Source organism: Hesperophylax consimilis, chromosome 17 (genome assembly GCF_061612785.1).
Source record: "Hesperophylax consimilis isolate HC1 chromosome 17, BYU_Hcon_1.0, whole genome shotgun sequence".
Classification (NCBI taxonomy): Eukaryota; Metazoa; Arthropoda; class Insecta; order Trichoptera; family Limnephilidae; genus Hesperophylax; species Hesperophylax consimilis.
Window position 1 is genome coordinate 12,607,034 of NC_142852.1, and position 13,026 is coordinate 12,620,059.

The 13,026-nt window shown below is 34.5% G+C and overlaps 1 protein-coding gene across 1 annotated transcript; it reads right to left on the reverse strand.

The window, feature by feature from the left end:
• Nucleotides 1-5,527: 5,527 nt before the first annotated feature.
• Nucleotides 5,528-11,487, reverse strand: LOC149416010 (uncharacterized). The gene is made up of 5 exons (XM_089641844.1): nucleotides 11,378-11,487; nucleotides 11,081-11,284; nucleotides 9,540-9,689; nucleotides 8,889-9,390; nucleotides 5,528-5,534 (listed from the first exon to the last, which is right to left on the reverse strand). Exons 2-5 carry the CDS (start codon nucleotides 11,232-11,234, stop codon nucleotides 5,528-5,530), a joined length of 813 nt encoding a protein of 270 aa, XP_089497970.1. The 5' UTR covers nucleotides 11,235-11,284; nucleotides 11,378-11,487.
• Nucleotides 11,488-13,026: the final 1,539 nt, after the last annotated feature.

Sequence of the window (13,026 nt, forward strand, 5' to 3'; positions counted from 1 at the left end):
TATTGAAGTAATAATAAATTACTCGTGCGCATAAATATTTTTATTAGAAGTTTAATTTTGTACCCCAATAAACAAAGCGAAACCGGTATGTCATGTAAATCAATTCCATGGTTTTTATATTGTTTTATTTAATTGTAAAAAACGAACGCGGGACAAAAAGCCCCGCAGGGGAATTTCGAATCGATTCGTAATTCGTCTGTTTGAGTTGAACTGCACATCCCTAATGAACAAAATGTCAGTTATATTTGCGTGCGGGAACGTTAGGAATCGAGTTTTTTGCGTGTTTTAATTTCAAAATTAATAGTATAAATTGGTGGTTATACCGTTTTGTTTAAACAAATTGATCAATTATGTTATATTAACCAGTAAATTTCAAGTTCTACGTTGATTTTATCGTCACGATTTGGGAGAAACAGAATTTTTTGAGGTTATGCGTAACACTAATTTTAAATTGAAAAATATTCATTAAATTTTACAGGAAATAAGCAGAAGTGATATTAATTTAATATATAAATGCTTTAGGCATATGTGCATCGTAAATATTTTTAGAATCAGATTATGCAATCAATGGTTAACGGAGGTAAAAGTTTGAATAAATTAAGTGATTGAAAATATATGAAATAAAAATATCGTAGTTCAACCCTCAATTTTAAAATAAAATTATATGAAAGCTTTACAAAGTGAAGTGGTACTTTAATTTTAAAAAAGTGTTGAGTGATGGAACGTGTTTTCAAAATTCCGAGTTTCGTAAATTTTAATACTTTTTTAAATGAAAATACACGGGTAAGTTTTTTTTAAGCCTGTTGGCATTTTTGATATCAAAATTTATTTATTTAGAAATAAATATGTTGACTTGTAATACACACATCTCAAAGAGTATTTTATCTAGTTTTTAGAACAGTTTTTTTTGGCAAAGAGTTACCAAATAACAGTTTTATATGAATGATTGTAAAATTCAGTAAAATATTGAATCTATGGAAAAAATGGAAGGTTCGAGAAGCTTCGATCCGTGCAAATCAACAATGTCTCAAGAGAAAAACATTACCAACGGTAATTTTCAACAACATTTTGCATTAATTAAATAATTCGTACCAAATAAGTTTTATTTTAATAAAAAAAACTATATTTCTAAAATTCCGGGTCTACTGTTTTTGAAAGGTGGCAGCCCTTAGTGTTCATCAGTTGTTTGGTTTCCAATTTAGAAAATCCACATAAACAAAATCAGTTAACAATTCACGTCGTACCTACAAAGCGTCGCGCTCTGTCAAGCTATCGTTTTATACATGGAAAACAATTTTTAATAATTCCGCCGGAAGAAAAAACTATATCGTAGTAAAAAACAATTTAAGTTTATCACGTGGTAGTGTTCTCCCGTGTTTTTTTTAACATTTAACCATTGATATTTTAATATTATAAACAATTGATCTCACTGTTTACCAAACCGAAGTGTTGTGTACAACGTATCAAGTGCGCGGATTGGACGATTAATTATGAGCTCACTTCTCAAGGCTCCTATTGGTTGCGATTGTGCTGCGAATCTGTGATACCTATTGTTTACAATCGAAACTGTCAATATAAATTCAAAAACAATGTCGCAATCTGAAGCTTCTGATGATGAGAATGACCTTATCCCCTTGAACTCACAAGGAATTTTAAAAGAAACTCAAAATGCCCTCAAAACTTTACAAGATACCTTGGGAAATACAAAGGTTTCCAAGGAGCAACAGCTGAAGATTGCCAGTAATATAGCCTGCGTTCTGGGATCTGTTGGGCAACTAATTTTGGAGAGAGAAACTCTCCGAGGTGAACTCGACTTAGCAAAAGCGCAAAATAAAGTAATGCTAGCAGAAAAAATGGTGGTAAAACAGGAAAATAAGCAACTCCAATCCAAAATTATTCAGCTAGAATTAGACCTAGGACCAGTGATGAAAAGAGTGGCAGATGCTACGGAAGTGAGTCTCTCTTTTGCAGAGGTTGCAAGTAAAAAAGTTAACTTACCTCCACCATTATCGCGTTTGGACGTCCCCATAGGAAAACCGAGGCCATCCGTCTGTTTCTTTCCAAAATTACCATCAGTGGAAGATAGCGAAGAAACAAAGAAAATAATCAGGGAAGCACTGAAGCCATCCCAGCTAGGAGTAAGAATTACCGGAGTAAAAAATATACGAAACAAAGGAGTAATCATCCATACGGCTAGTGCTGCGGAACAAGAGAAATTACTAAGGTCGGAAATAGTAACCGAATCTGTGACTCTGAGCGCCCGACCCCCAACAAAGAGGCTACCAAGGGTCATTTTCTTTAACGTTCCAAGGGAGTTGTCTGATGAAGCTTTTCTTGAGTGTGCCCTAAATGGAATACAAAATATCGAGGAGACAAATGAAACCATAAAGAAATGTAAGCTTAGTCATCTAGCTGGCCCTCGAACTGGACCTGCATGCCATAGAATCTACGTGGTCCCCACATACCTGAGACATGCACTGGTCAAGCAAGGACGCGTATTTGTTGATTGGACAGTTTGCGGTGTTCGTGATTTTATTGGATTAACTGTGTGCTCAAAGTGTCAGATGATAGGACATTCCTACAAGTTCTGCAAGGAGACGACGAGATGTGGGCACTGTGCCCGGGAAGGACATACCCGTGAGACATGCCCTTCTGCTACTGCGGAGCCAGTCTGCGCGACATGCACGAGATTTCACAAGCCCGCAAACCACCCGTCCGGAGATAGGGACTGTCCGGCTTACAAGGCAGCCCTTCAAAAGGACTTAGCTAAAATTGACTATGGCGTCTAATATTGAGTTTGAGACCTCAGATATAGAATACGAACGGATTCAAAAGTTCGAAAACTGGACCCAATTCAAACATGAAACAGGCGATAAAGCAATAAATGTCGTTAATTTGAACATTAGGTCTATCTCCAAGTACTGGAATACATTCCTACTAAGTATTTATAGTCAACTAAATAAAATTGATATTATAATACTCTGTGAAACCTCGATAGACGAAAACAGTGTAAATCTATACAAAATATCAGGATTTAACTCGATCTATTATTGCCGAACAAAAAGATCGGGAGGCGGGATTATGATTTATATTAAAGAAAACCATATATTCGAAAAAAAAAGATATAATAGCTACTACATTCGAGTGCGTCTATGGAACCTTCTCCTTAAACAAACACAAACGTATACATCTATTTGCATTATATCGACCCCCGAACACGAACAAAAAAACCTTCCTACAACAGCTCGAAAATATAATACGAAACATTGATATTAAGGAAACCATCTTGATACTTGGAGACATTAATTTAAACCTATTAAATAAACACGACTCAATAATTCTGCAATACGAAAATTTAATGGCTAATTACGGTCTAGTGAAATGTATATATGACATTACGAGAGAAGCGGTGGTCAATACCTACACAACTGCGACGTGTCTGGATCACATATATATTAGAGAAAAAGAAAAGTGTGAAATTAACTCATGCGTATGCGAAACAAGGATAGCAGATCATTATATAACTGCCGTGTCTGTAGTATACCTTTACACTAAGGACAAATGCAAAATATCGCACCATGAATACAACACTGTACTATCTGAAAAAAAAGTTGGAGAAATGATTACAAAAACTGATTGGAACTCAATTCAAATTCACACTGATCCGGATATCATATATCAAGACATTAAATCACACTTTAAAAAAATCTACGAAAAAAGCAGTATCACAAAATTAGTAAAAAATACGTATCGCCATAATCAAAAAAGTTGGATGAACGATATTCTCATAGAAAATATACAAACGAGGGATAAATTATGGAGAAAATGGAAAAACATGCCAACAAACAAGAATTATGAAAAAGACTACAAAAAATACAGAAATAATCTAAATAAGCAAATATTACATGCAAAAAAAACGTACTTCAATAACAAATTCAATAATTGTTTTAAGGATATAAAAAAAACGTGGAACGAAATAAACAAAATATTAGGAAGAAAAAACAAATCCAGTTGTGACGCAGTTATATCTAAATTCTTCTTGAAGACCAAACCGACGGATGAAGTTGCAGAAAATTTTGCTAACTTCTTTGATGAGGGAGTAAATGAGTTACTACACAAATGTGATGTCCGTGCGTCTCCGTGCCAGCTAGACGATTTACCGCATTCTATGTACCTACCCAGAGCTAGCGTAAAACAAATCGAATCTATTATCGGAATATTGAAAAACTCAAAAACACCAGGATTGGACCAAATACGTATGTATGATATAAAAAAACATGTAAAAATACTGAGCCCAGTAATTACTCATTTTATAAACACAATAATTGATACTTGCCAAATACCTGAAGAATTAAAAACTAGTTTTGTTAGACCTATTTTTAAAGGCGGTGATTTTTTTTTTTTTTTTTTTTTTTTTTAAAAGAAAGACAAACATTCCCGGGTCACGGATAACCCAACAATGTTTGAAAATCTCCTACCACCACCACAGAAAGCCGAAAATGTTGCTTGTGTTGTGATGGAGGATTTAGCCAGCCGAGGAATCGATTATAAATAATTACAGACCTATTTCCCTATTACCTATTTATAATTGATCATTCAATTATAAATAATTACAGACCTATTTCCCTATTACCTGCCTTGGAAAAAATTCTCGAAAAATATATAGCAATATACCTAGATGGATATTTAAATAAATTTGGTATCATTGACGAATGTCAATACGGGTTCCAGAAAAAAAAAAGCTGTGACGCACTACTTAATAATTTTTCTAATTTCATAAACACCCAGCTCAACTCTCAAAAACATGTACTTGTACTCTTTATTGATTTCTCTAAAGCCTTTGATACACTATGCCATAAACAAATAATAAAATTTCTACAAATTATTGGAATCCGTGGTAAACTGCTAACTTTTTTTAATAACTACTTATCAAATAGAAAAATGAGGGTAAAAATATTGAATGAGATGAGTAAATCTAAATTTGTAAGGTCTGGTGTCCCACAGGGGTCAATTTTGGGCCCAAAATTATATATTATATATGTCATAGCTATGTCGAAACTATTTAGAAAGGCGCGCAGATTCATTTTCGCAGATGACACCGCACTTGTAGTATCTCATGAAAATCCTCAAATAGCGATTCAAGAATTGCAAACCGACTTTGATGAACTGCTAAAATGGGCACACGATGTAGGATTGGTTATAAATGTAAAGAAAACAAAATGCATGTATATCAGATCACCAAGTTTGAAAATGTGGAATATCCCCAAACTAACCGCACATAACTTTGAATGCATCCATAGAAAAATAATATCCAACTGCCAATGTGAGAAAATTGATTTTGTCAACGAGTATACTTATCTGGGATTAAAAGTAGATAACACATTTAAATGGGATAAGCAAGTTACTAAAATATGTAACCAGCTAAGAGCTCTAGCAAACAGTTTCTATAAATTAAAATTTGTCTTGCCTCATAGCACACTCAAACTAGTATATTTCTCATTAGTAGAATCTATTCTTAGATATGGAATTAGAAGCTGGGGAAATACAAGCATGACATATATTAAGTATGTACAAAATTTGCAAACCTCTATCATTAAAAAAATTGTATCACCTAATATGTATAGACAAAGACACAATGTGCAACTCTTATATTGTGCTGAGGGCCTGCTCCCAATAAAAGGTTTATTTTGGTTCCTTACCATTAAAGATAACTGGGGCGATAGTACTTATAAAAAACCACTGGTACATAGTCACAGCACACGTCTTACAGAAAACAAAGGGCTGAAAATACCTAAAATAACAAATAAGTATGGAAGCCGAACGCTGGAGTACTGTGTACCAGTGATTTTTAATAAGCTCAAAAATAAATTTGTTTTTTCAGAAAATAAGAGTTTAAGCATGAAAACTGTAAAGATGTGGCTTATAAATGAAAAATCTGTATATCTATAAAAAATAGAGCAAACAAATAAGAAAAGGAAAGACATTAATTGAAAGTTTAAATTCTTATATAAATGAATGTATTTTTTTTTTTTTTGTTCACTAGCAAGCTTTTTATTTGTGTTATGTTAATTCTATTACATTGTGTTATCGTATATGTCTTACTTTGAATGTATGTTATCTATGTGCTATATTGTCTTGTATTTTTGAATGTATGTTATCGTATTGTCATTCAAAGTGTTAGTGTACTTGGGACGCTTTAGTGAGTTCTATGATTGTATGTAAGAGCCTATTATTTATTTTGTATAACGGGAGACTTATATTGTATTATAACTGTATATTGAGATAGAACCTGCAGACAAGCAGCCATGTGGCAGATTCGTGGGACTATCTATACATTGTCTAAAAAAAAAAAAAAAAAATGTAAAAATTTTCATTCAATAAAGAATCATTTAAAAAAAAAAAAAAAAAAAGAAAGCAATTCAAAATGAATTCATAAAATATATTTGTTACAAGTCATTTGTAAGATTTAATAATTATACGGAGGCAGCTTTATACTTTAAAATTGATTCACTGAGTGTACGGAGGCATCATTATTATTAGGCACTATTCCTGTATAAAGTAGTTAAAATAATATTCCATGCCCTGAGTTGCTAAACAAGATGCCATTCAATGTACCTGCGCGTTCAACACGCTCTTGTGTCCTATTCAGGGTTGATCAAAGCAAAACGAATAATGTTTATGTCTCTATTGTTTATATCTCTATTATGATTTAATTTATATCTACAACCTCTCTCCATGGCTATAAATGTATTGTTTCGTAAATTTGTCGTTTTATATAATCTTTTGATTGGTATAATTTTTTTAAATAATATTCCTTTCTCACAAATTTAAATTATGTTGTCTCAGTTAAAGTCACAAGGAGGAAATCATTAATTGGTTTTATTTTACTAAATAACACTTATGTACAAAGTGATTAAATGTAAACTGTCAATTTCCCAAATGAATAAATAAATAAAAAAAACATTAATATGAGACTTATGGAAGATGAAAAATGTATTTTTGTAATGTGTTTTTAGGGTGTTATGCCGTGTTGCGCTAACTCCTTCTTTAGCCAACGTTTCGGACAGCATTGCAGTGTCCATTATCAGGGCAGATGTGTTATTTGAGGTTGTGGTGAAATGTGAGCTTATGTATGAGGATGGAATCCCGTGTTACCACCTCAAACCCTCTGAGCAAACATTAACGTATTATTATTATTTTTTTAAACGTTGGCTAAAGAAGGAGTTAGCGCAACACGGAATAATCCCCCAATAACAAATAACAAAAATACTTTTTGCAGTGAAAAAAAATCTTAAATCATATGAAAAAGGTATTTCTCCACTGTGAATTTCACAAGAAACATGAAAAAGGATTTTCTCAAATGTGAGTCGGCATGTGTCCCGTCAATTTGCTCTTTTTATAACATGCATAGTTGCACACGGAACATGAAAAAGGTTTTTCTCCACTGTGAGTTGTAAATAATTAAGAACTCATTACCATTTACGGAGGGGAAAAGATAGATTGGTTTGACCAACCATAGATCAAGTCATCGGTTTAACCAGTAATAAATCAATGTATGCACCTTCAAAATTTACATTTGAAACAGTATAAAAACGTCGTCTCAATGTGGACTAACCACAGTTTGAAAATGGCCTTATAAGCCGAAACAACTGTCACAATAATAAAAAACTAAAACACTTGCAGAACTTAATAATAATATTATCAAATTTAATCTAAATTAAATTTATAAATAAAAAAAAAATTAAATGGAGTTCTACGAATTAAACACAAAAACAATAAATAAAAAAAGGTTATTCTCCATTGTGAGTCAGCATGTCGAACTTTAGTTGACTCTTTCGATAACACGCATAGTTGCACAGGGGACATGAAAAAGGTTTTTCTCCACTGTGAATCAACATGTGTCTCTTAAGTTTACTTTGGTGATAACTTGCATAATCACACTCCAAACATAAAAGTGGTTTTTCTCCACTGTGAATCAGCATGTGTCTCTTTAGTTTACCCTGTTAATAACTTGCATAGTCGCACTCTGAACATAAAAGTGGTTTTCTCCACTGTGAGTCAGCATGTGTGTCTTCAGGTTACCCTGTTAACAACATGCATAGTCGCACTCTGAAAATGGAAGAGGCTTTTTTCCATTGTGAGTCAGCATGTGCCTCTTCAGCTGATCCTTCTGACAACATGAAAAAGGTTTTTCTCCACTGTGAATCCGCATGTGTCCGTTAAGGTCTCTTTTTTGATAACATGCATAGTTGCACACTGAACATGAAAAAGTTTTTTCTCCACTGTGAGTCACCATGTGCATCTTCAGCTGACCCTTCTGACAACACGCATAGCTGCACACGGAACATGAAAAAGGTTATTCTCTACTGTGAGTCAGCATGTGGCGCGTAAGTTGGCTCTTTTGATAACATGCATAGTTGCACACTGAACATGAAAAAGGTTTTTCTCCACTGTGAGTTAGCATGTGCATCTTCAGCTGACCCTTCTGACAACACGCATAGCTGCACATGGAACATGAAAAAGGTTTTTCTCCACTGTGAGTCAGCATGTGGCTCGTTAGGTGGCTCTTTTGATAACATGCATAGTTGCACACTGAACATGAAAAAGGTTTTTCTCCACTGTGAGTTAGCATGTGCATCTTCAGCTGACCCTTCTGACAACACGCATAGCTGCACACGGAACATGAAAAAAGTTTTTCTCCAGTGTGAGTCAACATGTGGCGAGTTAGGTAGCTCTTTTGATAACATGCATAGTTGCACACTGAACATGAAAAAGGTTTTTCTCCACTGTGAGTCAGCATGTGGCTGGTTAGGTGGCTCTTTCGTTGACATGCATAGTTGCACACTGAACATGAAAAGGGTTTTTCTCCACTGTGAGTAAGCATGTGCCTCTTCAGGTGACCCTTATGACAACACGCATAGCTGCACACGGAACATGAAAAAGGTTTTTCTCCACTGTGAATCCGCATGTGCCCGTTAAGGTCGCTTTTTCGATAACATGCATAGTTGCACACTGAACATGAAAAAGGTTTTTCTCCACTGTGAGTCAGCATGTGCCTCTTCAGCTGACTCTTCTGACAACACGCATAGCTGCACACGGAACATGAAAAGGGTTTTTCTCCACTGTGAGTCAGCATGTGTCCGTTGAGATTGCTTTTTTGATAACATGCATAGTTGCACAAGGAACATGTAAAAGGTTTTTTTCCACTGTGAGTCAGCATGTGTCTCTTTAAATTTCGCTTTTGAGCATTTGAATAGTTGCACTTGAAACAAGAAAAAGATTTTTCTATTACATGGGAGCTTACGTTCATGGCAAAATTTGACTTGGGAGAGAAGCAGTAGTTGCGATGGGGAGGAGTGTATCCTTTTTCCACAAAATGCGTCTGAAGATCTGTAGACAAATTTGAAAAATAACATCGATGAAAATGACTCGGTGAAACTTATTTCCTAAACTTAGATTAAATAAGCTAAGTTAGTTCCTAGAAACGTTAAAAAACATAGGAGAGGCCGAATTGTTCAGTTTACAAAAATTGGTTTTACCTGCTGCCTTGGTTATTCCCCCAAAGCGTTCTAAGCATTCCTCTTTAACATCCAGCAGGTCTATGTCAATTTTCATATGAGTAAGCCCCGCTTCAACTTGTCGGGGTCCGAGATCCGCGTTTATGGTAACTCTATCCACATTAATGCTTCCTGGAATAAAAAAGGACAATAAATAGAATGAATTTTTGCATGACCAGCCCCAAACCAATTTTGGCTGCCCTAACAGTCTAAATTAATACACGCCAAGGCAGGATATCACTGTAATCGATAAAATGATGATTTGTGTTTTTATGTAACGCGGTATTTATCAAAAATAATATAAAGGGCCATGTGTTAGGTTAAATATTTGACGCCCGGAGCAAACTGCTCCAATTGTACCCACATGGGGGCAGCCCTGTATCTTCGTACCATTGATATGAAACGAAACATTTTTTTAATTGAAAAAAAAAATGCTACTTTTTTACGAATAAAGATACCATTGATCAACAATGTAGAAATGGGGATTTGGATGGAAGTTTTAAAGGTCAATATCAGATAAAATGACCTTAGACGTCTGCTTGAGGGAACTTCAAGTAATAAAAACCCTGCTCTAGGGCACCATAAGTAGAGAGTTTTAAGTCAATGGGAAAGTGTTTTCTGAATCAATATTTATGAATTTGTAGCGATCGATAGTGCTAGAGTATTCGAGAAAGCCGACCGGTTTAAAACGCATGGTCTGAGAATGTACGAGACATTTTATGCAACAAATTTCATCGCGTAATGTAAATAGGTACCAGCTACATGTCTAAGCGACGTCCAAGCGAACTACATACGACAATACTTTGCGATTGAATTATGATTGAACTATGAACATTTCGCGCATTTGCTTGAAGGTTCTAGGCTATTGCCTAGGCATAATTCCAGCGCCATCGAAACTACCAGAAGAATCTCGCTGAAGCGAGGGACCCGTTGTTTACCAGCGGTCTCGCGTGTTTACCACCGCCGCCGGCGTTGTCTATATAAGTAGGCCCAACGCAGCGAGTAGTCAGTCATTTTTAACCAGTCAGCCAGCGTATTACGCCGCGTTTGTAAACTTAATCTAATTATTCACCCGCATTCCGCGCCAAAATAACATAGTGCCTCCTCGTATTAATCCTGTAAAACAAACGCGTTATTGTGTGTAGTAATTGCTATTTGTGCATTCTTAAATAAACGCTCAAACTGGATAAATCGAGACGTTTATTTAGTACACCAAGTTAACCAAAAAATTTTAACGTATAAAAAATACGTGTTATTTACTTTATGTCCAAAATAAAATTAGCTAAAAATCGAGGAGTCGACAACTTATTGTAAATAATATAATACATTTAAAAGAGTGCTGTACTATGATGGTTTCCGGCAAGGACGCATTTTAAGGTATATACTATATACACCACATGAATTACAAGAGAGGATGTTGTGAAAAAGTATTTGTCCTGTTTGCAAGACATTTCAAATCAGAGATGGATTCCGGACATCTGAATTTAAGGATCTATATTTTACACTTATGCAATGCAACTAACTGGCTGTTTGAGTACTCTCCGCATATTGCAAGCATTCCTTCTTTACAGCTGGGAGGTTGAAATCTAAATCCGAAAATTTAATTTCACCTCCATCTTCTTCCTGCAGCCCTGGTTCCGTCTTGATGGATATAGTATCTGGCTTCAGTAGATCCATGGTCTGCTTTGGTAGAGTTTGGTAATTTGTTTAACCTCAAACAAATATATCTGAAACAGAACACAGTTGTAACGGAATTCAAACATAAATCAGTTTTTAAAATTTGGCTTCTCAAGTCGTAGCAAAAATACATATTAGAAAACCTTGAAGTTTTGACAAAGGTTGAGAGAGACGTCGTTTATCTTGGGTAAATTCTTTATTTATTTACTGTTATGTCTACCGCCATTCCGTTGTAATCCACCTGTAATAAAACATCGGTTACAAGTATATCTGTTGTAATTTTTAAAAATTCATTTGAAATTCTAATCTAATAATAGGTAGATGTCAAATTGACAGTTTAAACATTCTGCTCTGACAAAACGCCCAATGATTCCCTAACTAAACTGGAAGAACGGCCGCTACCAAAATGAATAGCAATGAATTTAAATATTATTACTTACCAATAAGCACCACATGCATGGGATAATAAGTTTAACAGGGCGGGATAAACAAAGTTTAGAAACAGGAAGAAAGACTGTCGGAGAAGAAAGCACATGTCAAAAAATATATAGGTTATGCATAGACAATAATTAAGTCATAGACAATTAATATAATTTTCATGAACATGGCCTTTACTTGCGTATTGTAAATATTATAGCTCTATCAGATCTTTAATCTATTAACTTTGAGAAATCCCTGAACCTTAAAAAAAACACAACAATAAAAACGAAATAAAATCGTTTCTAATCGAATATTTAGGTCAAGCAATACTGACTTTGTCCATTATACATTTCTTTTACACGCATGGGTCAAAATCCCTTTAAAATTCATTGTATTTGCTTTTCTCACAGTATGTTTTGAAATCCGTGTAGGGGCAGTTATTAGAGAATTTCCAAAGTAAGTAATTCCCCACAATATTAGTATATATTCTTATCCCAAATAAACCAAAGTACTTGCATTATCGGGTAACTCTTGTTGTTTTTTTTAATTAAATTTAGTAGCTGTACTGTATAATAGGGTGGAGTGACATTGCAATAATCAAATCTCGGTATTGTAATAGCTGCCAAAAGATTCTTCATGTCATTCATATTCTCGTAAAAATACTTAAAAAAATCTAAACTTATGTCTTCATTCAACAACCTAGCGATTTCGTAACGTAAAAAACGTAAATTTAGCCTTTTTTCCCCAAAATCTGAGTACAGTCTCAAAAATATAAAATAATATCCATTACTTTCAATTGAATTTACCTTATTGAACATTACATGTTTTATAAAAAAAAAAAACACTGCATAAATTGCTCTTAAACTAGTGAGTTTGTGAGCGCTGTGGAGGTGGGGGGGATAATTTCGCTCCTATTGTTTCGTCGCAGAAACTAGATGCGACTTGCATCTAGTTTCGTTTCGGCTACCGCTGACCGTAGAAGTGTTAGAATCCTTGTCCGATTAAATTTTAACACATATAATTGTTGTGAAAATGAATGCAAATTACACGAGAAGCAAAATTTTATGTCCAATATTCGGGGCACCAACTGAAATGAACTCTCAAGTGTTACCTACTGTCTCAGAAGTGATTAAACATTATTTGTTCTTACGATATGAGCGTAATCTTAACTCTACAAAAAAACCGTCAGTATTCGAAATAAAAAGTGTTATATCTGCAATTGTTGAAGGAATTTGGAAGCGCGCTTCTATTCCCATTGTTTCACACAATCGAGTGATGAAACTGATCCAAGATCATTATAACGAATACTTAAAACTTAAAAATTGGCCACAAAAAGTGTGCATTATTATGTTAAATTAAATTCTTATAAAAT

What these genes read in the sequence shown, in the direction of transcription:
- LOC149416010 (XM_089641844.1), bottom strand. Translation starts at nt 11,234, where the DNA reads ATGGATCTACTGAAGCCAGATACTATATCCATCAAGACGGAACCAGGG. An exon ending in GGAGAGTACTCAAACAGCCA is followed by an intron (nt 9,690 to 11,080) that starts GTTAGTTGCATT and finishes TTTTTATTCCAG; the next exon opens with GAAGCATTAATGTGGATAGA. An exon ending in GGGAATAACCAAGGCAGCAG is followed by an intron (nt 9,391 to 9,539) that starts GTAAAACCAATT and finishes ATTTGTCTACAG; the next exon opens with ATCTTCAGACGCATTTTGTG.